Raw genomic sequence first — 27,027 nt, forward strand, 5'->3', positions numbered from 1 at the left:
AAGTAAAGTTCACTAATGGTGGTTGTCAGTGTACTAATGTTTCTTGCTGATCATGTTATCGGTTGATTTACTGCTCCCATGTCCTGCAGATCTTGAGGATATCCCTGCAATGTAAATGCAAAGAAGAGAATGAAAACCTCCCTTCTTGTTGCATGATTAAACATGGAGATTCGTTGTGGTGGCTTATTGTTCAGTTCAAAGTTTGACTCTGGTAACCTTGCTCGTGTGGAGAAAGTGCAGCACCAGGATGGAGATGGGGATGCAGCTGGAAATGGCTCATCAGTATCTGGAGGCTTGCTGTCCACTCTTGACTATGAGTTCAATGTGTGGACAAAACCTGATTGTGCTGAAACAGAATTTGAAAATGGAAACAGGTAAGGGAAATTCCCCATTGTCCGCTTTCTTATTGTAAATGAGTTTGCTTCATTTTTCCATCTTTAAGAATACTGCATATTTTCCTTTCTGAGCTCTGACATAATTGTGTCATCATCCATTTTTTTGCCTTAGAGTGAGCTCAAGGACTCATATATTACATTTAGAACTCCATTAGTTATCCCAGGACAAGCAGGCAGCATATTCTCACGTATGAGTGATCTCACCGACGGAGCCCCAGTACGAACCACTTTAAAAGTGCATCGCCACTTTAAGTCTTTAAGAAAGTTTGTGATATAGCCCGAAGCATGCATGCGCGAGTGCCATCTCGCCCAACGTAGGGCGCGTGTCCCTCAGTTTCTTAGTTTCCGCGGAGCTAAGAAGACACATTTTTTCAACAGCCATTTCAATTCTTTCTTCCACTGCCTTCCCACTCTTGCGGACCTTTGACTTTTCAGTCATCTTCTTTTTTATTTTGTTTAGTTGAATTCAGTAAAAAAAAAAAAAAAAAAAAGTAACAATTTTAATGTTTTCCCTTTCGCGGGTTCGGCCCGGCGGGGCCTGTTCGACCACCTTGGCCTCTAATTTTGATTTAGCCGGGGTCGTTTTCCCTTCGATGTCTGGCCCGCAGACGGGTTTCAAAAAGTGCGGATGTTGTGCTCGCCTCATTTCTGTGACTGACCCGCATCACTGGTGTCGCCAGTGTTTGGGGCCCGAGCACCTTCGCGACACCTGTTCCTGTTGTTTTTCTCTGCAGAAAAGAACTTTAAAGAACCGCTTGATTCAGCAGCATCTTCTTTTCATTGTCATGATGGAAGGAGGCCGTCTAAATCGACCCTGGCAACTTTCAACATCGGTGGAACCATCTTCGGTGTCGGATCCTTCAGCGGGTAAGCTGACTAAGAAGCCTTTCCCCACCCCCTCTGGGCCTCAGGTTAAAGTAGCAGTGAGCCAAGTCCTGCCAACTCAAAGAGGCTCAAGAAGCGCTCTGCTCTGATCTCAGTGAATGCCTTGACATTGGCCTCCTCATCGCTGTAGCGTAGAGCTGCACCAAAGGTACTGGCCAAAAAGCCAATGGTACTAGTGCTTACTCTCAAGCAAAAAAATAGACAATTTGCCAAGAGAGGAATTGGGTGAGCATTTTCAAATGTTGGTGCCGATCCAACTTGTGCCCACGTCGACACTGACTCCCCCGGTGCCAGTCCCGTCTGAGCCCTTGACATTGGTTGCACCTGCAGTGGAGTCTTCATCGGTGCAGACATTTCTGGTTAAGGAATCGGTACCTCTGACTTGTCGACATCGTTTGTCCTCAACATAGACATCGCTCGCGTCAACTTCGGTGTAGTCTGGAAAGGCACTGCAGAAATTAAAACATCTCGAGCCTTCGACACTGAGTGCTCAGCACCAATCCCGGTCTGTTCAGGATTCAGACCTATGGGAGGGGGGACTTTGAACAAGATCTTGTCCTGTCTGCAGATAAGGGTTCTTTAAATGATGAATCCAGGGTCACATGATGAAGCTTAGCTGAGCGGAGGCTCCCAGCCTGAGCTCCGTCCCTTCCAAGCTTAACCGCGCTAATTCTGCAGTGCTTACCCATTTTCTTGCTCTGTTCTTCAACTTCCCGGCAAGCATAGTGATCGCTTCACAGGGTGGTGGGACATTACTGTCCTCAGAGCGGCGTTGGGACTTGGGCCATGCCCTCAAAGTCTTTGCGGCCAACTAAACTAAGACAAACCATGCTCTCTCTCAAAATGGCGGCAGCCGGCGTCTCTCCAGAAACTACTGTCACGCTGCAGGAGGAGACCATCAAAGAACTGACCCGGCATCTCTCTGCCTTAATTGATGATAAATTTGCCTGGTTTCAGGCGGCAGTCGATGAGATGAAAGACTGCGTTGAAAGGCAGGGCACCCAAATTACTCACCTGGAACAGTGGGTTTCTGCCCAGGAAGACGCTGCTAGACTGACTAAGACCCGGGTACAGGAGCTGGATGCCACCTGTAAGCTCCTGCACTCCCGCCTGGAGGACCAGGAGAACTGTGGGCGAAGAAACAATTTGTGACTGGTCAGTCTTCCTGAGCGGGTAAAGGATTCTGCGCTGCGAGACCTCATGGAGCACTGGCTGCCAGATCACGTGGGTTTGCAACTCGATGCTGGAACCAGCGTGGTGGAAAGGGTGCATCGCATAAGTGCACCACGAGCGGATGTTGTGCGCCCACGACCGGTGATTGCCAAATACCTGAATGCATCAGTGAAGGACCGCATCTTGGCGCAGTTTTGTAAGGCTGGGAATTTGGACTTTGAGGGAGTGAAACTTCTGCTCTTCAATGATTATTCTACTGATGTCGCGGGAAGACGCAAAGCGCTGGCCCCCTACTGTACAGAGCTGAAGAATAGGGGCCTGCAATTCATTGTTCTCTTTCAAGCTCGGGTCCGGATTCATACCGCAACAGGAGCCCGACTGTGTGAGACCAAAGAAGACCTGCAGGCCTTTTTGGCTGAGCGCAGAGAGGAGGCTGTACCCTGAGCTGCTTGGCAATGGTCCTCCTGATATCAGTTGGGGAGCTTCTCATGGTCTCTTGGACACTCTCTTGTGAGTAGGGGACCCGGTGAAGAGCCTCTTATGACTTTTTGACCAAATCCTGCGGGACTTAATCTGTCCGTAACTTTCGAGGACATGGACAGCTCAGTGCCTTTCCTATCATGGCGGCTGCTGAGTGTCCACCTTTGGGTCTCAGCTGATCCCCAAATGTTGGTGCTGCATTGTTGTGTGCTAGGTACTGTCTTAAACCGCCCTACAGCGGATTGGAGGTTATAATAATCCTGATTACATATCCTGTTCATTTGCAGAGCCTTTTTCAGGGCCCGCTTACCCCATCCGATAAGATGGTTTACTGTTTTGGGCTGGTTTGAATGCTTGAGTTTCAGGTCACTTTGACCTGCAGTTTATGTTTTGCACTGTTTTTGTTTTCCATGTTGTATTGATTGGGCTTGATGGGGGAGGGAGCAAGGCATATGGGAATGTTTTTTATCCTTTGGTTTTGGGGGTATTGGGTTCTGGGGCGGTACGCTGATTCTCATCGCGTTCGGGGGTGGGTGGCTTCCACCTTAGCAGGGGGGTGGAGGGAGGGTAGAGATTTGGGTGGGTTGCAGAGGGGTTCTGAATGGTGGGGACTGTTAGCGACGTGGATTTGGGTTATGAGGGTGAGATGTGGTTGGGGCAGAGGGAAGGTGGGGTTGGGGATCCTCCTCTTATGGTTTTCTTTGATGGGCAGGGTGTGGATCTGGTGGGATTTAAATGGGGAGTCTCCTGGGGTCTTCTTCTGGTTATCTCTATCTCTTCTTTTTGTCTGGTTGGAGGTGGAGGGGTTTTCTGGGTGCGGTTGAGGGTGGGGCTTGGGATGGTACGGTTGTGGATTGGGAAGTGTGTCTATGTGGTGGGTGCTGTTTGTGATGGGAGATTGGCAGCAGGGGAGGTTCTTGAGGAGGGTGAGGGGGGTTGGGGGGTGGGTACCTCTTAGCGACTGGGAGTCTTCTTCTCTTTCCTTTCCCTGGTGGTCCGGCTGGGAGGCCTTCTGGGAAGCCCTTAAGCTGTATACCTTTTTGTTTCATCTTTGCAGTTCTCATGGCTACGGCTGATCTGACTTATATCACCCTTAATGTGGATGGTCTCCATTCCCCCATCAAACGTAAGAATGTGTTGTATTTTCTGAAGAGAGAGAGGGTATCGGTGGCCTTTCTACTAGAGACGCACCTTTCTTCTAGTGAACACTCCAAATTAGTGAGGGACTGGGTGGGGGAGGCTGTTTATTCTTACAATTCTAGGCATAGGGGTGTTGCTATCCTCATTAACAAAGCAGTGGTGGCGGTTCTACAAAAGACTATTGTGGACCCTCAGGGCTGTTTCGTCCTCTGGGCTGGCACCAGTGGTCTTGTGCAATATCTATGGCCCAAATGTATATGCTCATTCTTTCTTTTCCAACGTGTTGGCACATCTATTGGCCTTGCCCATTTACGAGCCCATTATGGCAGGGGATTTTAACATTACTAGTGACCCTATGATAGGCTGTAAACCTCCCAGGTAGTGCAGGGAGATAACGAACGGATTGGCGTGAACTTTCTGATGAGCGAGTTGGGCCTGATTGATGTGTGGAGGGCTCATCATCCAGCATCTAGCTCATCATCCAGCATCTCTCCCTTTCTGTTCCTTTCATCCCTAAATCCCATTGTCCACCATCTCTCTCCATCTCCTCTGTTTTTAGACCCATTATTTCTTCCCCCCAAAGTCCGGCATATGCATGTCTCTTTGAACCCCCCCTCTTCTCTCCCTCCCTCCGTGTACTTCTACACCAGGGCCCTCTCCCCTGAACGTCTGCCCCCCCCTGAAGGCCTGCCCCCCACCCCTGAAGGCCTGCCCCCCACCCCTGAAGGCCTGCACCCCACCCCTGAAGGCCAGCCTTTCCCCCATGAAGGCCTGCATCCTACCCCTGAATGCCTGCATGTCCCCCCCTGAAGGTCTACACCCAACCCCTGAAGGCCTGCCTGTCCCTTCTGAAGGCCTGTACCCCCACTAGAAGGTTGCACCCCCCGGAAGGACTACACCCCCTCCCCCTGGAAGGCCTGTACCCCCCCTACAAAGGATTACATCCCGCCATGAAGGACTACATCCCCTCCCCCCAGAAGGCTTGCATCCCCCCCACAAAGGACTACACCCCCCCTCCCACGAAGGACTATACTCCCGTCCCCCTGCGTGTTCAACTTATCTAAATTCAGCAGCCTGCCCTGCAGAAGAAGATCGCCGCTGACTCTACCGATCTTTGTAAGCTGCCATACGACGTCCCAGTCGTCTTTTCTTTGTCGCGGTCCCGCCCCCTTCTCTGAAGACACCGCCTGAATAGGAGTACTGTACAATACTTGAATTCTACTGCTAAAGTGTACAGTATAGTGCAAGAATTGCAATACATAACTTGGCTTTTTTTTCTGTTCAAACGTTCTTTATTAGAATTTTCAGGTCAAACATCAAACAAGAAAAAACACAGCATGGACAACACAGCAAAAATAAAATAAGCATACAAAGAAATTAAGCATTTTCAGCATTAAGATAAGATTGAAAAGTGGCCCACATACAATTGACAGAACGGAACCGAGAAGTAAAATATGCATTCTCCATTTCAATTCCACCAAGTGGCCACATGTAGATCATGATGAATTTTCCAGTTTCTAAGAATCAATTTCACAGCAAGAGCCATCAAAATATCAAATAAATGAGATTGATCCTCAGAAAGGGGAGATACAAGTACAGTGCTTCTCCAAAATACAACAGAGAAAATATGAGAAATAATACTCCAAACAGAAGACCAAAAAGGTTGCAACTTAGAACATTCATAAATCATATGTATCAAAGTACCAGTCTCAGCAACACAATGCCAACAAAAATCAGATGATAAATGTCCAATATGGAATAATTTCCTTGGAGTCCAGAGAGCGTGATGATAAACAAAAAATAAGGACTGTGTCAGATTAGCAGACATCGATATTTTAAAAGTCCGAAGCCAAAAATCCTCCCATTAACTAAAGTTAAATTACCTGTCGCATCCTTATCCCAAACAGCATACAATGAGTGAGGAGACGTGGCATCAAATTTATTAAGATCCTTATATATATGAGAAGATAAATGGTGCTCCATACATAAGAGACATGTATTTATAGAGATCTGGGAGCTCAGTAGAAAAAGATAACTTTTAGTCAAACATTGTTGCTGTTGCAGCCATTGATATGAGGCCAAATCAGCCAAATGAAATTGACCTTGTAGATCCTGAAATGTAAGCAAAGTGTGATTCCACAATTAAGCCAGGAAGAATACCCCTTTAGCCATCCAAGACAGCCAAAAAATGGGGGCAAGAGCAATGCGAAAATTGGTGTTAAGCCAAATAGATTGATAAAGTGTATCACTTATACGAGTCTGAAAAAGCGAATCCAACTTAAAAAAAGCCTGAATAATGCCCAACAAAATAGGATGGGTTCTAATCTTAGATGGTAAAATACAGCTAAGTAGCGATTTAAAGGTAAATGGTAGAATCAAAATTCTCTCTATCCCCACCCAACAAGGAAACAGCAAATCATTACACGGTTGAAACCAATACCACCCGTGCCTTAAAAGAAAAGCTCAATGATAACGATAGAAGTTAGGGAAATTAACCCCTCCATGACACTTTGATCGTTGAAGAGTGCATTTCAACACTCGAGGAGGTTTCCCCTACCACAGAAATCTACTAATCTTGGACTCCAACAATTTATAATACGCTAAGTTAAATAAACACGGTAACATCATGGACATATAGTTTATGACAGGCACTATCATCATTTTAACAGTCTCCATTCTCCCCCATCAAGTAAGGAACAATGGAAACCATTTCCATAACAGGCCCTCTACAGCATTCAAAACCCTAGCTCTATTGAGGGACTGACTAGAATCAAAATCAGTCGCGAAGAAAATCCCTAAATATTTAACCGATGAAGTAATCCAATTAAAAGAAAAGTGAGACATTTTGTTGGACGCAGTGAATATTCAAAGGCAAGAGATCAGACTTTTCCTAGTTAATTTTATAGCTGGAAATAATAGAAAAATCTGAAATAAGAGCCATCAAAGGGGGGATGAAGTCGGACACTTCAGAAATGTATATGACCATATCATCTGCATATAGAGAAATCTTTAATCTCCTGAGATTGAAATTTAATACCCTGAATCAGAGTAGACTGACGAATAGCCAGATCAAATGGTTCCAAAGCCAGATCGAAAAGGAGCGGGGATAAGGGACACCCTTGTCTAGTACCATGGGATAAAAAAAAAAGAGCGTGACAAAACAGAATTAAGCCAAAGTCTAGCAGAGGGTTGAGAGTACAAAACATGTATCGTATGAATAAAAGGAGGTGGGAATCCAAACCAATGAAGGACAGCAAACGGATAGGGCCACTCGACCATATCGAATGCCTTTTCGGCATAGGGTCTGTAGACTTTTTAGCAGCTAAAAGCATATGGAATAAAAGACGAGTATTAGAGCTAGAATATCAAAAAGTTTGGTCAGGGTGAATAAGTTTAGATAAAACGGAGGATAGTCGAACCGCTAAAACCTTGGCATACAATTTGGCCTCAACATTTATCAAAGATATAGGGCAATAATTTTTTATCTCCATAGGGTCCCGATCTGGCTTTGGAAACAGTACTATAAACGCTTAAAAAAAAGTGGAGGAAGCATGCATATTATACGAGATATGATCATATAATTCAATAATCTAGGCAAAAGAAAAGAAGAAAATGTACAAAAAAATTCCACCGGGAAACCATCCCCCCCAAGTGACTTATAAGATTTCAGTGATTTTAAAGCAGTGTCCAATTCTTCCACAGTAATAGGAACACTGAGACCAACAAGGAAGGATGGGATAGTCCAGCGAGAAAGTCTGATATCTTGTCTTCACCATGAGTATAATCTGTAACATATAGAGAATAAAAATCAACAAAAAGTGAACTAATATCTGCAGCACTCGTAACCACTGTCCCCGATGGAGATCTAATACCAGAAATTCTCTGAGCAGCCCTTCAAGTTTTCAGATAGGATGCCAATAAGCGTCCAGCCTTATTTCCTCCAGCATAATATTTAGCTGACTTTTTAAATAAAAAAGCCGCAGATTCTTCAGAGCAAATAGTATTATATCGATACTTCAAGCGCAATAGATCATAATAAATAAGAGGATCATTACTGCGAGCATGCTCTGGTTTACTTCTAAGGTTAATTGCATTATCTTTGGGACATTGCTGTGAACAAGGCTGCCCTGTGAACTTCTAAAAGCTAAGTTACTCAGCATTTCATATTCTGCTCGTTTCACTGGTTTTCAGCATTATATCTGCTTAATTTCTCTTCTCCTCCCTGTTTCTTACTAAAAAAAATATAAAAAAGCACAAAAAAATAAACCCTTCTCTTTCCTCTTTTAAATCTTATTTCCTCTTTCCCTTTCCCTTCATAGGAATAAGGGTAAGACTTATAGTCCCACCAACCCCAGGGACCACTATTCATATATAGAGACCCATATAATCAGGACTACTCAAATCAAGTCACTTCACAACCAATCAAGATGACCTTTATTCTATGCAATCACTGTGGTGCTTTAATTCCAAGACATACTATTTGGAGGCTTAAGGCTTGCCCCATCTGTCTTCAACTTGCCAGTATTAAGGAGGAGCTCTGCAAACTTAAACAGGAATTGAATACAATTAAAGCAGCTTCCATCACTCCACAAAATCATACCAACTTACCACCTCTACCTCAAAGAATAAAACAGCCCAGGAATAAATGGGTCACAGTAGGCTCAGGAAGACTGCGACATGTAACACAGAAACATCCACCTTCACTAATATTACCTCTACAGAATTCCTTCGCTCCACTAGTGCACTGCGATACTCAGGAAAACAGAAGGGAGGTGGGACTGGAACCAATGAAGGTAACTCAAGAGAACAAGCGCACCCTAAGTACAAATAAAAAAGCCAAAAACAGAAAACTATTACTGTTGGGGGATTCCATCATCAGAGGCATTAACCTTGGAACACAGGGCGAGGAGACCAAAATAGTGAAATGCCTTCCAGGAATCCTCAGCTACCAGGAGTTCCAGGCAAATACTGACTATAATTAAGGAAGAAACTAAGGATTTTAACACTGATGTTGTTATCCATCTGGGAACAAATGACCTGGCCAACAACTCCACACTTGCAGCACAGAAAGCTTTTCGGGAGCTTGGTGAGGGCGTGAAACCTTTTGTAAAGAATTTAGCTTTTTCTGAAATACTGCCTGTATATGGAAAGGGAGAGCAAAGAGTGAAAAACACAGAGGACTTTAATAGATGGCTCAGAGCCTGGTGTCATCAAGAAGGCTTCAGGTACATAGGAGGATGGGAAATACATGGAAGGACAAGAAGCTATATTGCACTGATGGGCTACATATTACTACAGCAGGAAAAAAAAACCTTGCAGAGAAATTTAGACAATATTTTTCTAGGCATTTAAACTAGAAGGTGGGGGTGGTGTATGTACGAAGGAAAATTATAGAGACCACCCCCGGCAAAAGAAAAGATGTGATAGTAGTAAAGGCTGCAACATAAGCAATATCAGCAACTCATCACTGCTCTCACCTTACTGTGCCTGCTGACGCTGCTCACCACAAGCTAATACTGCATTTCCTTCTTTAGATTTAACTTGTTTTATTGTATCATCATTTAACTCTGTTAAAACTTGTTTTTTTTTGTTTTTGTTTTTTTTCTCTTGTTTTTAATCTGTGCTTTTAGTTATTAATTCAACTTTAAATTTTATTTGCACCTGGTTTCCTATACAGCTCTGTTGTACCCCAAAGAGAACGCCGCCGCAAAGCGGCGGCGCCGACGACTCCGCCCACTTTCCACCACCGGTAGCGTTTCCTTTAAATTCCCCTGCTTTGCGGCGCACGCCTCACTGCTCTCACTGTGCCTGCTGACGCTGCTCACCACAAGCTAATACCGCATTTCCTTCTTTAGATTCCTCACGCTCTCCAAATATTGCAATCCGCAAAATCTACCCAAGGCCTTTCAGTGGACGGCAAAAGGATTCTGTTTGTCCCTGATGTCTCTAAAGCTACTGCCCAGAAAAGAAAGGCTTTCCTATCTATGTGGCCCCAGCTCAAGAGCATTGGAGCACAGTATGGGCTATTTTATCCCGCCAGGATGCGAGTGACCTATCATAATATCACCAAAAACTTCGACTCTCTGGCAGATCTTCAAAAATACCTTGATGAATCAGTGGGAGCTATGACCTGAAACATCTGATATGCCTTTCTCCTTCCTTGCCACTTTGGAGGGCTGAACCCTTCCCGTCTCACTGTTCAATACGAGGCGGGCGATGGAGTTGTTCGCTGAGCTCCTCTTTCCAGCATGCGACCCCATCTTTGGAGCTTCGTTTGTTATGTTACTCCAGTTCCTCGCAAACATGAATTCACTTCTTTCTTTTTGTGCTCCTTTTCTATACTGGTTCTTTGGAGTGGATACCCACCTTTTCCTTCACTTCTGCTACCTCTAGTCAATTTCAGCCTCTTCTGGTCTACATCAATACTTGCTTTTGTATATGGCTAAACTCAACATTGTCTCTCTCAATGTTAAGGGGATTAACAACCCTATTAAGAGGAAAAAAATCCTGCATTATTTCAAACACCTCGACGCTGATATATGCATGCTTCAAGAAACTTACCTCTCCTTTGAGGAAGCACAGAAATTAACAGGAGGTTGGGTCCAGTATTGCTTTGCTGCGCCAGCTCAGGGAAAGAAAAATGGGGTCATCACCCTACTGAAAAGATCCCTCAATTTCCAGCTCTCCTTGCATAAGTTTGATCCTAATGGAAGGTGGTCCCTTGTTGAGGGCTTTATTGCGAGTCTACCTTTGAATCTTTTCAATATATATGCCCCCAACGCTGATGATCCCTCCTTTTTTCAGTCATTTCACACGGTCAGTACAACTTCTCTGTCGTCCAACACCATATTTGTAGGGGATCTCAACTTCTCCATTGACCCCTTCATCGACAGATCCTGCACCTGTCGCCCAGCCAAGCTGAGGGTTCGCACTGCACTTCTTCAACTAATGGATTTATATGGATGGTCTGACATCTGGAGAATTCTCCATCCTTCTATCCGGGACTATACGTTCTATTCCGCACCACACAAATCCCACTCAAGGATTGACTATATCTTAGGTTCTAAAGACTTAGTGAGCCTTGCTTCTTCTGCGCGGATCCATGACATCACTATCTCGGATCATGCAGCTGTATCCTGTACAATTCAGTGGTCCGCCTCCTCTTCTTCTCGTTGATGGCGCCTGAACAACTTCCTATTACACGATGAGGCCTTCCTTTCCCACATCAAGACAGAATCGTTGACATTTTTTTGACAATAATCTCACTTCAGACTCAGACTTCTCTCTTGTTTGGGAATCCTACAAAGCCTGGCTTAGAGGAGAGGTGATCAGCTATTCGGCCTTTCAACTTAAGAAGCGCAAATCCACCTTGCAACAGCTGGAATCAGACATTCATACTCACGAGACGCAGCTCTATCACCGTCATGATCCTTCTTTATACAAAAAACTACAATCCCTAAAATTCCAGTACAATGAAATCTTTAGCTCCATGGCCTCCGCCTCCATCTTCAGACAATCAGCCACATACTACTCCTCCTCTAACAAATCTGGCCACCTACTCGCCACCTATCTCAAAGGACGGCGCTCTAAACAAAGGATAACTCGCATCAAATCAGTTAATGGTCACATGCACACCTCCACTAAAGATATTCTTGAAGACTTTCGTATCTTCTACAACGAACTCTACTCCTCTGAATCATCATCAGATGACAACTCCATTTCGGACTTTCTTCGTCCATTGAATTTGCCTTCTCTATCTGAACTCCAACAGCAATCCCTACAACAGCCAATATCATCAGAAGAAATTGTTCATGCTATCTCCTCCCTGCCCCCTGCTAAAGCTCCTGGCCCTGATGGATTGACATCGGAATTCTACAAGTCATTTTCTTCCTTTTTGACACCGCATCTACTTTCATACTATTTGATATCCAATCCGCATGGTCTCCGTCGATTTCTGGAGGCAAACATTATTGTTCTGCCCAAGCCAGACAGAGACCCCCAGCTTGTGAAAAACTACTGCCCCATCTCTCTACTCAACCTGGACTACAAAATTTTCACTAAATTACTGGTATTCCGCCTTGAGAAAGTTATGCCTCATCTGATTCACAGGGACCAGGTTGGCTTCATGAAGGGTTGTTTTGGAGCTGATAACACCAGATTGTTATGTCATATGCTCCACTCCGCCTCGACGAACTCTAACTCCAATGTCCTTGTTTCCCTGGATGCCGAGAAGGCGTTCGACAGGGTGGAATGGAAATATTTATTTACTGTTCTCTCTGCATTTGGTCTGCCTCCTATGTTTATCCATATGATATCTCTTCTTTACAATAACCCCACTGCTCAGATAATTGTTAACGACGCTTCCTCCTCCTCTCTCACGCTACATAGAGGCACTCGCCAGGGTTGCCCCATGTCCCCCCTGCTGTTTAATTTGGCTTTAGAACCCCTTGTAGCTATTAGGCAATCTTCTGACATTAAGGGAATATCCATAGCTAACATCGAATTCAAAATCTCTGCCTATGCAGATGATGTATTACTATATCTTTCTGACCCAGAACCCTCTTTAAACTCCCTAATACAACTAATTTCCTCTTTTTCTTTGATCTCGGGTTATAAAATTAATTGGGACAAAACGGAGCTTATGCCTCTTAATGATTCAAGCCTGCCTTTCACTATCTCATCCCAACCTTTCACGTGGGTCACCATCGGGATTAAATACCTAGGCTTACCATTCGATAGGGATCTCCGCTCGTCCATGCAATTGATATCTACCAAACTCCTCACGTAGTTATCATCTACCCTTTCTAAATGGTCGCCTTTACATCTCTCTTGGTGGGGTCGGCTAGACACCTTAAAAATGATGGTGGTTCCTAAACTCACCTACATCTTCAACATGTTTCCCCTGCTATTTCCACCTTCTTTATACAAGCAATTGGAATCAAAAATGTTGCGATTCCTTTGGAATGATAAACCTCATAGGATCTCATTACAAAAGCTGAAAGCTTCTACTCAACAGGGTAGTGTTAATTTTCCAGATCTCTACTGTTATCATAAGGCCTTTATGTTAAGACAGGGAGCTGAATGGCTCTCTTCCTCTTTTCCTTCTGATGTGCCTAGCTGGTTAAGACTGGAATCCTCTTTTATGAGCGCTTTCCCTCTTCTTCGATCGTTGGGCATTAAGAACCTACCTAACCTCCTTAAAAACCTATCATATCTGCGACTCACAAAGTTCTCACAGATCTCGACAACTACCTTGACATCCCCTGGAATAAATCCCTATTTTGTCCATTATGGTTCAACAAACTCCTCTTGGTTGATAGGAAGCCCATATTCTGGCCCCCCTGGTTTAACCAAGGTATATGGGACGTAGGATCCTTGTGCTGCCCCAACGGGACCCTACTCACGTTCAATGAGTTGATGAACTCCTTCTCCATTAACGCTTCACACTTTTATAGGTGGCTTCAGTTAAGATCCTCAAACAAAAAATCTGGCCTCCATCCGGTTCTTTTCAACTCTGCTCCCTCTCTATATACTCTCTCGCAAAAATTTTTATCATTAGGTCATACTGCCTCACACTTTTACAAACTTTTAAATCATTCCTCCCCACTTCCCAGACCCATTTACAATCCTCCTGGGAGAATGATTTAGAAGTCCCCATTTCCGAGGAGGCATGGTCTCATATCTACTATTCCACTTTCCATACTTCTCGCTCAGCCTCGAATCTCCAACAAATGGTCTTCTTACTACATAGAGCGACTTGGACCCCTGCCAAATCACATAAAATCAATCCCTCTTATCCCAACCAATGCTGGACCTGCCACTCCGAGGTGGGTTCTCTAAAACATCTTCTTTTCTCCTGCTCTGCCATTTCTTCATTCTGGACCTCAATCTGGGATACTATTTGTTCCATTTTTCACATCAATATCCCCTTGACTTACCAAATGCTATTGCTAAAATCTTTTTCTGTCTCCACTCTAATCTCCGATTCAGATGCTTTTCTCTTTGACATGCTACTTTCCTTGGCCCTAAAGATTCTACATACATATTGGAAAGAACTGTCTAAGGCTTCTAGCTCTCACTGGTGGAATCTGGTGTGCCTCACTTACCGGACTGAAGCTTATTTGGCTAAATCCTCCAACAAATTCTCACAATTTCAATTGAAATGGGCCTTATTGAAGTCTTATTTACACGGCGTCTCTTCTGAGTGAGAGATTTACCCAATCATATCACTCACATCATTCATACTTTCTCACTCCTTTTCCTCTTCTTTTCTATTTCTTACTGTATTTTTTCTCTTCTGTTTCTCTTGAATTCATGCTTGCACACACATAGGTAGGACATTCTGTTCTTTTCTTTGTGATATGCTCTTGTGATTGTTTTTGTTCAATGGTTTAGTTTCATTTGCTATATTAAGTAGCTTTGACTGTTACTTGTTCGATGTCATGCATATCTCATACTGTTTGATACATGTGATTGTACCTTTCCTTACTTTGTACTTTCAAAAATTTAACAAACAAACCTTGACTAAAAAAAACAAAAATCATGCACCAATGAGCAAAGGAAAAAAAAAAGTACTTATAAGATAACCAGTACCCAACCATGAGCCATAACAACTAACATTCAAAACAGTCAAATAGCAAGTTGAGACCAAGAGAAGGCATACACAGCATTCAAGAAGGATGAGAGGATTGTACGTCCATATGAGAAAGACCCTGATGTTGAAGATAAGTTTGAAGATCCTCGGGTGAATCAAAATTCTTTGTCACATTATTTAAATTGACCTGTATCCGAGCGGGATAATACAACCCATACAACGCATTCAACTTTTTTAATTCTGGACGGAGGGCCAAAAACTGCTTCCGCTTTAAAGCTGTAGCTTTCGCAAAATCCAGTAGGATAATAATCTTAGTCCTTCTATTTCATTGGCGCTTCAGTTTTAGCGGCATTCAATATCGCTAGCACTTGAGGGTAGCGCAGAAGCTTCAATTGCATAGGCCTCAGGTAAGGTGATGACGAAGAAGACCTCCTTGCCGGCACCCGATGGGCACGCTCAACTTCCATCAGCTTGGTGAAATGTAAATGCAGCAATTCCAGAAGAAATTTAACACAAAACCCCACAGAATCATTTGCCTCCACTGTCTCCGGTATGCCTAGAATTCACAAATTATTTCAGCGACTCCTGTTAGATAATCTTCATATTCTTGTTGGAGTTTCACAATCATTTTTGCATGTGCGTCATACATTTTTGACTTCACCTCAAGCGCTGCCGTACGAGAATCCAGACTCTCAAACTTTTGGCAAAGCACAGATAATTGCTCCAACTGAGAGATCACACCAGCTTGCAAGTTTTTAATCGCTGCGTGAGTAGTCTGAAGCATCTCCTTGATCTCAGCAAACTCTTCCTTCATGGCTACTGGCAAGGCTTGGTTCGTCAAGTCTTCAGCAGCCAACGCCTTTTGAGGCGAAGGCGGATCTTGTTTCTATCTTTTAGTAGATTGACTAGCCGCAAATGCCATGTCAATATGCTGCATTTTGGACATAATCAAATAATGCACGGTAAAATCCAAAATAATGAAAAGCTCTGTAAGTAAAAGTAGTTGAAATGATGCATGAAAAGTAGGCCCAATGGGAGCTATTCTGAAACATGTCCTCTCACATGCTCTGCTAAACAGCACCCCCCGGATTTTTTATTTTATTATTTTTTAAACAATTGCGAATATAAGCAATAATTTTCATTCGCAATTTCACGGTATTCGTGAGGGATTTACCAAAATACTGCAAATAAAATAGAAAAAGGTTATTCACGTTTTTTTTGTATTCATGGGCTGGCTTTGCCCCTATCCCCCACGAACATGGTGGGAGAAGTGTGTGTATGTGTGTGTGTAGAGAGAGAGAGAGTTTATTTTTCATATATATTATGATTATATATTACCTTTCCTCATATATGAGTCAGTGATATTAGTCTAAACATTTACACGTATAATTTGCGCATAAATAGTAGTACCTCAATTTATAGATTGACCTCCTTTATGACTACGGTAAAGTTTGTGAATAGAGATGTAGTGAAATTATGTGGTTGAGTAGTTGCCTATGCTTTGGCATGAGTACCATAGTCTTACATTGTGAGGAAAAATGAAACTGATCCCTTGCAAGAAACACTTGTACAATGTTGATGCTTACTCACAGTATGTCTGTATTTTCTCTTTTCCTCCTTCTGCATTCTTTTAGATCCTGGTTTTATTTTAGCGTGCGAGGAGGCATGCCAGGAAAATTGTTGAAAATCAACATCATGAATATGAACAAACAGACCAAGCTCTATTCTCAGGGAATGGCTCCTTTAGTCCGGACTGTCCCTTTGAAACCCCGATGGGAACGTGTCCGAGATAGACCTGTCTTCGAGGTAACTTCTTTGCACGTTTTAATTTTTTCTGGTTACATTGTTAGCTTTGAGACTCTTGAATTCATTGAACAGAGCTTCCTTTAGCAGGACATCCTTAAGAGGTACATATCTGCTGATAAGGTGACAGAGAAAATGGAACTAAGGAACTTCATTAAAGCCATGTTGTAAAAGCTGTCTTCCTCTCAACCAGGCCTAGGCCACTTATAAGCTAATATGACTGTAACAACAGAGGCTTTTTTTCCCCTCAGTCATATTGATGTTTCTGTTACATAAACATAGATGTCTGTACTCTAGGTGAATATCCTCTGGTCGTGAACTGTTGCAGAAGGATGCCAATTGCATCTTTCAGCTCCTCTGCTCCAGTGGAGTATAGTGCCCTCTCCAGTTTTTCCTTTTGCAAGCAAACTGAGAAGGTGTGTTCTGATCTTCTCTGTTTAGTTTTATTATTTTCAAGTATTTTTTATTTATTTTGTGAGGCTTATATTCCTAGAGGTCCTCAATCTGGGGCTGCTGTGCTTGGGAGAGGATGCAGATTCTTCGTGGGCGGTCTGGAGCTCACGGGACAACCCCCAGGTGTATCTGCTGAGCAAGCCTGCTCTGTCCATTTTGGAAGCTTAGGGACCATCTCCCTAGGAACTACCTCACCTTCTGATTTATCAGAGGCTTTAGCATAGGCTGTGGGGCCTCTGTGCTAGTCCCTTTGGGCAGAGGGAGCCAGCTGTGTTTTTCATTCCTTTCTCATGGCGCGAGGATCCCTGGGGTTGAGTTCACAGTTGGTACCGGTTCAACTGGCAGGCCAAAGATCTCTAGTTCTGGATCATTTCTGACAGACTTTGAGGCAGAAAAGTCTTCTCCATACAGTCAGGCTGCAGAAAAAACTGACATGGGTCAGGGGGTTCTGAAAATTTGATTTTTAAAAGGTTCTGATGCCAGAGATAGAGTCTTCCACTTTCCCTGAATTTTTTGAACTTTAGGGAAGCTCCCACAGGCAGTCTTTGGAGCAAATTCACTGTCAGCGGCCATCTTGGATTTTAAACGATCTTTTTTTATTAAGCCTCCATCTGCCTTAGAACCCCTCAATATGGTTCAAAATCAGTTGGGATGGACTCCTCAGGCTGTTCTGCCCCCATATCATGCCAGTTTTGTGCTGGATGGTCAGCTTAGGAGGGTCCATGCATGCCACGGGGTTTGCGAGGGAGGGGCAGGAGTCTTGGGCTTTGCCTCATCTGAGTCATCTATGGCTGGGGAACCACAGAAGATCCGGGTGGCTGGGAGGAACTGACACCCCAAACAGTGACTATGTGAAATGCAAGTGTGTGGAAGTGGCGGAGCCCAAGAGAAGCCGCACAGAAACAGGAGATACCGCCTTCCCAGAACTTGGAAAGCAAGAAACAACAACGAAGGTGACCTTGGGGCTCAATCACTTTATTGTATGTTAGAGAATGTCACAGGCAGTTGTTGTCTGTGTTATGTGTGATTTTGTATTCTGTCTGATGAAATAATGAGTAACAATTGAGTTCTGTTTGGAAATTAGCATTGAATGGCAAGTGTACTCAACAGCTAGAAACACAAGTACCTTGTGGAAATGTTTGTGAACTGCTTTCTGCTCTAAAACGAAAGTGTGTGGAAATGGCGGAGCTCTGGAATTTCGCAAACTGTTTATTCAGCTGAAAGTGGATTCCAAGGTGGCTCAAGTGACCAAGCTACCTCCTTACCTAGTAAGGGAGGTGTGATGTTAAAGGATGCGCAGGACCGTAAGGTGGATGTGGTGCTTAGGAGGCTCTTACTTGAAGCACTAACTTTGGGGATCAAAGTTGCAGTGGCAGCCTTGTTTGTGGCATGTGCCTGCCACACTAGATTGCAGCATAGTTCTGTGGCAGAAGAGGACACATGCCCCCAACTAATGATGGAAGGGGGTGGATTATGTGGTGGATGCTCTCTATGACATCATCTGAGTTATGAGCAAAGTGTTGGTGTACACCATTGCTGCCCGCAGGATGCTCAGGATCAGACAGTGGGCGGGTGATTTGGCCTCCAAAGCCACTTTTTTTTATTTTTTATTTAAAACGTTTTTATTAAGAAGTAAACAAACAGAAAAAGCCAATACAACCAGGCAATAGCCAAGAAACAGATCAAAATGCAGCACAAAATCCAACTCACAGGTTGGGAAAAGGGTAGTGGTATCAATAACAATAATACTAGTCAAGCAGAAGAGAGACAAGCTCCCCCCTTCCCCACACAATGAACTAGCCAGCACCCAGCAGGGCCTGGGACTCTCAGAGCAGACCAGTAAAAACCTGCAAAGACCACACAGTCTGGCAGTTTACTCCCAATTTTCCCTAAAGAAGAAAACCCCCACAACCAAACAATACAGAAAATCCCCCCCACCCCCCTCTGCGACACAAGAAAGAAAGAAGAAAGAAAAAGAGAGAAAAGAGGGAAAACGAGAGAAGAGAAAAGGGGTACCAAAGCAACCTCACAGAGGATCAGCAGGCGCGTCAGAGACCTGTTCCCAAAGTGACCTATACAGCCGAGTAGGCCCCTCCCGTTGACTGTCTAGACCCCTCAACTCCTAATGGGCCACTTCCCGAAGTGCCCGCTTCCATCCCACCAACTCCGGGGGTTCTGCATCTATCTACTTGCAGAGTATACCCCGTTTAGCTACCAGAAGGGCAACATAAACGAATCGCCACTGGGCAGCATTGAAACCCTGATCCAAAAATTAAAATACGATAAGACCACTGGACTGGCACCCCCAGAACCTGGACAAGAAAATCCAAAACCCCATTCAAGTAAACACCCAAGATCGGGCATTCAATAAGCATGTGCACTAGAGTCCCTGAGGCACGCTCACATTTCGTGCAATTCGCCGTATCCCATAAACCGGCCTGCATCCCCCTAAGCTTGGTGAAATAGGTACAATGAAGCAATTTAAACTGGAGTTTCTGCAACTGTGCATTGCGTACCCCAGCGGTGATGTTGGAGAAACATGCCCAAAGCTCTCCCGGGGTAACAACGTCCCCCACTTAGAAGCCAGCCGAGGCAGCAGGATGTCCACCCGCTCCGCCCTCGCCGTCCGGTACCAGAAGGATAAAGAGTTGAGAGCAGATGGGAGGGACATGAAGATTTGATCCACCCATAAGAAAGAGCCACCCCCTGGGCAACGGCGAAAGTTGACCATATAGAAGTGCCGCAACTGAAGGTAGGCAAAAAAGGGCATGTGGGGCAAGACCCAGGCGGTGCGAAGAGTGTCAAAGTAGGGAAAAACAAAAGGGTCAGAGCCCACCAAAGACACGTGACCCATACAACGACAGGAACCAAACCACATCTCAACTCCCCCCAGCGGTCCCAGCCCTGGAGGGAAGTCAAGGCTGTGGCTGATCAGCTGAAAGGCCCAGTTATCCCGACCCCCTCCAATCTGACGTCGCCACCACTGCAGCGCCCTGCGTAAAGGAGATAACCAAACCGAGGCAAGACCTATGTGGGGACGACGCCACAGGGAACAAGTCAAGAAGCATGCTAATGCGCGATAAGGGGTCGTCCAAGAATCAAACAAGCCTCCTGGAGGCAAAGCGAGATTCTGCAGTGAACCCAGCGCAGCAGGGCGGCTACATTGTACAAACGAAGGTCCGGCAAAGCCAACCCCCCCCTATCACGGCTCTGGATAAGCATCCGCCAGCTGATATGTGCTCTCTTATTATGCAAAATGAATGATCCAATAATAGACCAATAAGAATGTTCATCCGCTGACTTAAGCCAAAGAGGGATCATCTGGAGAGGATAGAGGAGCTTAGGGAGCAAAACCATCTTCACAAGAGCAATTCTACTGGATAGAGATAGAGGCAAATCTCCCCAGCGGGCACAGTAGTCCTGAAAGGTTTTCAGCCGGTCAGAGATGTTATGACGGTAAACCGTAGGCCAATCTGCACTAAGGAAAATGCCCAAATACTTGAGTTCCTCACTAGCCCACCGGAATGGGAAAGCTGGATCAGAGCGTGAGGCGCATGGGGAGGCAACAGGTAGGGCCTCCGATTTACTGAAGTTGATATATAGCCCCGAGAACGCACCGAACCTCCCAATAAGGGTAGTCAAGCGGGGGATCGATTCCCGAGCCTTACTCACAAACAGCAACATATAATCTGCAAAGAGAGTAATTTTGCAGGTCTCATTACCCACCTGAATGCCCGAGATATCAGGGCAGGTCTGAATTTTTTGAGCTACAGGCTCCAAGGATAAAATGAATAATAGCGGGGATAAGGGGCAACCCTGTCACGTACCCTACAAAGTGAAAACGAGGTTGTTCGACGCTTATTAATAAGTAGCTGGGCCGTGGGAGATGTGTAAAGATAAGTTATCCACTGATGGAAGGGTCCTGAGATACCAAATTGTTGGACCACCCAAAAAAGATAAGGCCAAATCACCTTATCAAAGGCCTTTTCTGCATCCAAGCTAGCCAGAAGATCGTCACCAGCTCGACCCCTACCCTCCCTAAGGACCCGGTACGAATACGAAACCAACCTGGTCAGCATGTATCAGGGAGGGAATCACCTGGGTAAGCCTACTCGCCAGAATCGCTGTAAGAAGTTTCATATCTTGGTTCAGTAAAGAGATAGGACGGTAGGATCCCACCAACTCCGGGTCCTTCCCTGGCTTTGATAGGACCACCACGTGAGCATGACTCTGTGCAGGGAAAATGGGGCCCGTACTTTGCATGTCAGCATACAGGGCCGCCAGTGCTGGTGCGATCCGAGGTTTCAGAATTCTATAAAACTAAGGCCCCATCTCATCCGATCTGGGCCTTCGCCAGCTTCAACTTCCCCATGGTGCTGTGTATCTCAGCGCACGAGATGGATGCATTTAACGTGCATAGCTGTTGGTCCGACACCTGAGGTAAAGTAAGATCTTTAAAAAAAGAATCACGGGCTGCCAAATCATAAGGACCCGGCCCATAGAAGCGAACAAATTGGTCCTGTATCTCTGTCTCCTCCGTGTGAACAGCATGATTACTCGCCCATATGCGAGAAATGTGAGTGGCCTTCCGAAACGGCCACACCAAATTAGCCAATAATTTACCCGCCTTATTACCCTACTGATACAACCGAAACTTATAAACATCAATGTGAGACATAGCTCGCTCGGTGAAAATGGTATCAAGTTGTTTACGCAGGCTCAAGTATGCCGCACGATGCACAGCCGATGGCTGGGCATGGAGGGCGGTCCTAGATAACCGTAATTGCCAAGTGAGAGACATCAAAGCCACATCACGTTGTTGCCGCTGCTTTACCGTGTAGGCGATGATCCGTCCCCATAAAAAGTCTTTAGCAGCTTCCCAAAAAAAGATATCTGAGACCTCCCCTCCCGCATTGGTTTGGTAGTAAAAATCCCATTCCACCGTAAGGTATTCATGAAAAGTTTTATCCAATTAAAGAGTGGGATTAAGACGCCAAATGCGATCATGAACGGGTCCCTGCCAGTGCATAGTGAGGGATACGGCAGCGTGGTCGCTGAAGAGAACATCAAGGATATTTGTACGCACCACCCAGCCAATGGACTGTGAGGGCAACAGAATGTAGTCCAAACTAGAATGAGTATGGTGCACCCTGGAATAGAATGTAAAGTCTGCTTCCCCTGGGTGGTGAGCCCGCCATACATCAATCAGACCCAGCTCGCTCATCAAGAAGTTCAATCCGTTCGTTGTCTCCCCGCACCACCCTAGGAGGTTTACAGTCTATCGTAGGGTCACTAGTAATGTGAAAATCCCCTGCCAGAATGGGTTCATAATTGGGCAAGGCCAGCAGATGTGTCAACACAGCGGAAAAGAACGAGTGAGTGTATACATTTGGACCATAGATATTGCACAGTACCACGGGTCTATCCTGAAGGGTGCCAGCCCAGAGGACGAAACGGCCCTGAGGGTCCACAATAGTCTTGTGTTGAACCACCACCATTGTCTTATTGATGAGAATAGCGACACCCTCTGCCTAGAATTATAGGAAGAGTAGACAGCGTCACCCACCCAATCTCTCACCAATTTGGAATGTTCGCTAGAGATGAGATGCTACCGATTCCTCTCCCTCCTTAGAAAAGATAGCACTTTCTTACGTTTAATGGAAGAGTGATGACCATCCACATTTAGGGTGATATAAGTCAAGTCAGCCATAGCCATGAGAGCTGCAGAGATGAAACAAAAAAGTAAGCAGTGTAAAGACATCCCAGGACTGTCTACCTGTGTTTCAGTTGACTGGTTTGGCCAAGCAGGATAAAATATTGCAGACTGGACGTACAGAGAATTTTACTCCACTATTTAGAACGGACCAATGACTTTCATCTTTGTGATCATCCTTTTGTTTTAACCAGTCAGACTAGCTTCCAAGATGTCTATTGCCAGATGGATTTGTATAGCAATCTCATTGACATACATTGCCTGTGGCAAACATCCGCCTATTTCTCTCAAAGCTCATTCAACTAGAAGTGTGGCAGCCTCCTGGGTAGAGGCTGGAGCAGTGCCTCAAAAAGAGATCTATACAGTAGCTACTTGGTCTACTCTCTCCATATCTTTACCAGATTCTGTAGAGTGGATGTAGTGGTCAGGAGGACGCTGCTTTTGGGTTCTCGGTCTTGCAGGCTAGCTCATTTGTCCCAACCTAGGTGTCTGCCACTGCTTTGGTACATCAACAAGAGAATAGACTGCTATGTTTATGTAACAAAATGGAAGATTAGGTTCTTACCTGGATAATCATCTTTCTGTTAATACACATAGGAGTCTGTATGGCTAATCCTGTAGTTTTCAATGTGCCTGCTTTCTGCCTCAGATAAATCTATAGTCCAGAATTGGAGTTTTTCTCCTGTCAGTTGGAAGTACATGTAATCATATATGACTAATAAAGCAATAAGTTTGTTGAGCGCCTGAACTCCATATGTCTTTGTTAGTTGCACACAAACAGAGTGGTTTGCTGGTAAACCTATGTTAGTAGTTCATGTTAACTATTGTTATTTTTCATGAATTACAGAGCAGAAAAGAAATGTACTATTGTTTCTGGGAAGTTTCCTGTGCTCTCCTCCTTCTGCTTTCTTCTGTTATAGTGGATATCAATTGCTTTGGTACAAACTGAAAAAGGCACCATACTCTGCTGGTGAAGGAGAAGGAGCTGAAAGATATGATTGATATCCTTCTGCAACAGTTCATGACCAGAGGATATTCACCTAGGGCTGGATTATCTAACTGGTGCCATTATCGGTGGCCACCTTAAAGCTGCTGCTGATTGTGTGTCAGTCATGTGATGGAGAGGTTACAGAATTGTGCCTCTGACAAAAGTAGGCATTGGAAATGTAGGTCAGGTTTTTCCAGGCCTACATTTCTGGCACCTACCTTTGATGTGAATTGCACCTCCGTAAGTGCTTTAGGCCAGTGTTTTTCAACCGCTTGTCTGTGGACCGGTGTCGGTCCGCAGAAATTTCCTGCCAGTCCACAGGGCTGACACATGCATCGGGCCCGAGACAGTATTCTTCAGCCGCCAGTCCACGGCGTTGTCTTTGGGCCGGCTCCCTCTTCCTCAGTGCTGCAGTGCACAAAGCCGTGGGCAGAGGCTCCTACAAGCATCCTGCGCTTGAACCGGAAGCCTTCTCTCTGACATCACAACGTGAGAGGGAAGGCTTCCAGATGAGGCGTGGGACGCACAAGGAGCCGCTGCTCACAGCTTTGTGCACTGCAGCACTGAGGAAGAAGGAGCCGGCCCGAAGATAACACCAGGGGTGGCATAAAACGGTCAGACGGGAGCAGGCCAGAAGGTAAGGCATGGCATGGAGGGAGGGAGACAACAACGCTAGGGGAATGATTTTATTTTTGAATTTAGTGATTGATTTACATCTGCTCTCTGTATTTTGCACTGTTCAGGAAGAAATGCATTTGTTTCTCTGGGGTTGAACTTCATGCAGAGTCTTGAGTGTTTGTATATATTAGTACTTTTAGTTTTTGGTCCCATTTGCATGAGGTTATCTTTGTTCTGGTAGGAATGAATATTGAGAAGCATACAGTCTGCTTTGTGTAGTTTAATTTTGTGGTTAACCATTATGTGTTGTTAATAAGATTATATTGTGTGTATATATGAAAAATGAATGGAAAAAATGGTGTTACAATTAGAACTATTATGGGGGCGGGGTCTGGGGCAGAGATGGGGGAGTCTGGCCCACGTCTTAGCCCAGTGTTCTTTAACTGCCGGTCCGCGGACTTGTGCCGGTCCGCAAAATAATTATTTTATTTCTGCCAGTCTATAGGTGTCAAAAGATTGAAGAATACTGCTTTAGGCCACCTAATGCCACTTGCTGGCATTAGGCGAATTAAAGCGCCTATGGTGTCATGATTCCTGCACCAGTAGGTGCCTTGAAACTCAGTTAAAAATGTTTAAATGGCTTTTTTTTTTTTTTTTTACTGAGCTTGGCACCTACCAGTTCCTAAAATAATAACACTGTTTAGAGTGGGCCTTAGACTACAGACTCTTATGTGTATTAACAGAAAGAAGATTATCCAGTTAAGAACCTAATCTTCCAATATTCATGTACAGTGGTGCCTCGCATAACGGACGCCTCGCACAGCGAACGCTGCGCACAACGAACTTTATGTCTTGATTCGTACAACGAACTTCGTTTCACACAACGAAGTCGCCCGAGCTGCATCCTTCCGCGCAGGCACTGCGCTTAACTGCCCTCTCTCCGCCTGGCTCCCTCTTGCCCCCCCCCGACTCCCCGACACGATCGGGGCAAGAGGGAGCCCAAGCCCTCTTGCCCCCCCCCCCGACTCCCCGACACGATCGGGGCAAGAGGGAGCCCAAGCCCTCTTGCCCCCCGACTCCCCGACACGATCGGGGCAAGAGGGAGCCCAAGCCCTCTTGCCCCCCCGACTCCCCGACACGATCGGGGCAAGAGGGAGCCCAAGCCCTCTTGCCCCCCCGACTCCCCGACCCGATCGGGGCAAGAGGGAGCCCAAGCCCTCTTGCCCCCCCCGACTCCCCGACACGATCGGGCCAGGAGGGAGCCCAAGTCCTCCTGGCCACGGCGACCCCCTAACCCCACCCTGCACTACATTACGGGCAGGAGGGATCCCAGGCCCTCCTGCCCTCGACGCAAACCCCCCCTCCCCCCAACGACCGCCCCCCCCAAGAACCTCCGACCGCCCCCCAGCCGACCCGCGACCCCCCTGGCCGACCCCCACGACACCCCCAACCCCCTTCCCCGTACCTTTCTGTAGTTGGCCGGACAGACGGGAGCCAAACCCGCCTGTCCGGCAGGCAGCCAACGACGGAATGAGGCCGGATTGGCCCATCCGTCCCAAAGCTCCGCCTACTGGTGGGGCCTAAGGCGCCTGGGCCAATCAGAATAGGCCCGGGAGCCTTAGGTCCCTCCTGGGGGCGGGGCCTGAGGCACATGGGCCCAACCCGACCATGTGCCTCAGGCCCTGCCCCCAGGAGGGACCTAAGGCTCCCGGGCCTATTCTGATTGGCCCAGGCGCCTTAGGCCCCACCAGTAGGCGGAGCTTTGGGACGGATGGGCCAATCCGGCCTCATTCCGTCGTTGGCTGCCTGCCGGACAGGCGGGTTTGGCTCCCGTCTGTCCGGCCAACTACAGAAAGGTACGGGGAAGGGGGTTGGGGGTGTCGTGGGGGTCGGCCAGGGGGGTCGCGGGTCGGCTGGGGGGGCGATCGGAGGTTCTTGGGGGGGGGCGGTCGTTGGGGGGAGGGGGGTTTGCGTCGAGGGCAGGAGGGCCTGGGATCCCTCCTGCCCGTAATGTAGTGCCAGGAGGACTTGGGCTCCCTCCTGGCCCGATATTGTCGGGGAGTTGGGGAATCGGCGGGGCAAGAGGGCTTGGGCTCCCTCTTGCCCCGATCGTGTCGGGGAGTCGGGGGGGGCAAGAGGGCTTGGGCTCCCTCTTGCCCCGATCGTGTCGGGGAGTCGGGGGGCAAGAGGGCTTGGGCTCCCTCTTGCCCCGATCGTGTCGGGGAGTCGGGGGGGGCAAGAGGGCTTGGGCTCCCTCTTGCCCCGATCGTGTCGGGGAGTCGGGGGGGCAAGAGGGCTTGGGCTCCCTCTTGCCCCGATCGTGTCGGGGAGACGGGGGGCAAGAGGGCTTGGGCTCCCTCTTGCCCCGATCGTGTCGGGGAGTCGGGGGGGGGCAAGAGGGCTTGGGCTCCCTCTTGCCCCGATCGTGTCGGGGAGTCGGGGGGGCAAGAGGGCTTGGGCTCCCTCTTGCCCCGATCGTGTCGGGGAGTCGGGGGGGCAAGAGGGCTTGAGTTTCCTCTTGCCCCGATCGTGTCGGGGGTGCCAGGGACCACACGGAGTCACCCACCGTACCACCCGATTCGGGTAAGCGCAGGTATCGGTGGGTGGCTTATTTGCGGGGGGGGGTGCCTTATTTTACATTTTTTTCTAAAAAGGGGGGGCTGTCTTATTTGATGGCCCTGCCTTATCATCGGGGAAACACGGTAGAAAAAAAAAAAATGAACAGTTAAGTCCCAGTTTTTGCCGCTGAGACTCTGCCCTCTCTCACTGTAAAATTAGACTCTAC

At 46.3% G+C, this 27,027-nt stretch overlaps 1 protein-coding gene across 1 annotated transcript in view; it reads left to right on the plus strand.

Moving 5' to 3' along the window:
• The window catches only part of AGBL5 (ATP/GTP binding protein like 5), a 327,772-nt gene that overhangs the window by 33,279 nt on the left and 267,466 nt on the right, over positions 1 to 27,027 (plus strand). Inside the window, 2 exon segments of the mRNA XM_033939734.1 lie at positions 90 to 374; positions 16,302 to 16,473. Of these exon segments, the coding sequence (XP_033795625.1) occupies positions 163 to 374; positions 16,302 to 16,473 (384 nt within the window). The 5' untranslated portion in view covers positions 90 to 162.

This window comes from Geotrypetes seraphini, chromosome 3 (assembly GCF_902459505.1).
Source record: "Geotrypetes seraphini chromosome 3, aGeoSer1.1, whole genome shotgun sequence".
Lineage (NCBI taxonomy): Eukaryota > Metazoa > Chordata > Amphibia > Gymnophiona > Dermophiidae > Geotrypetes > Geotrypetes seraphini.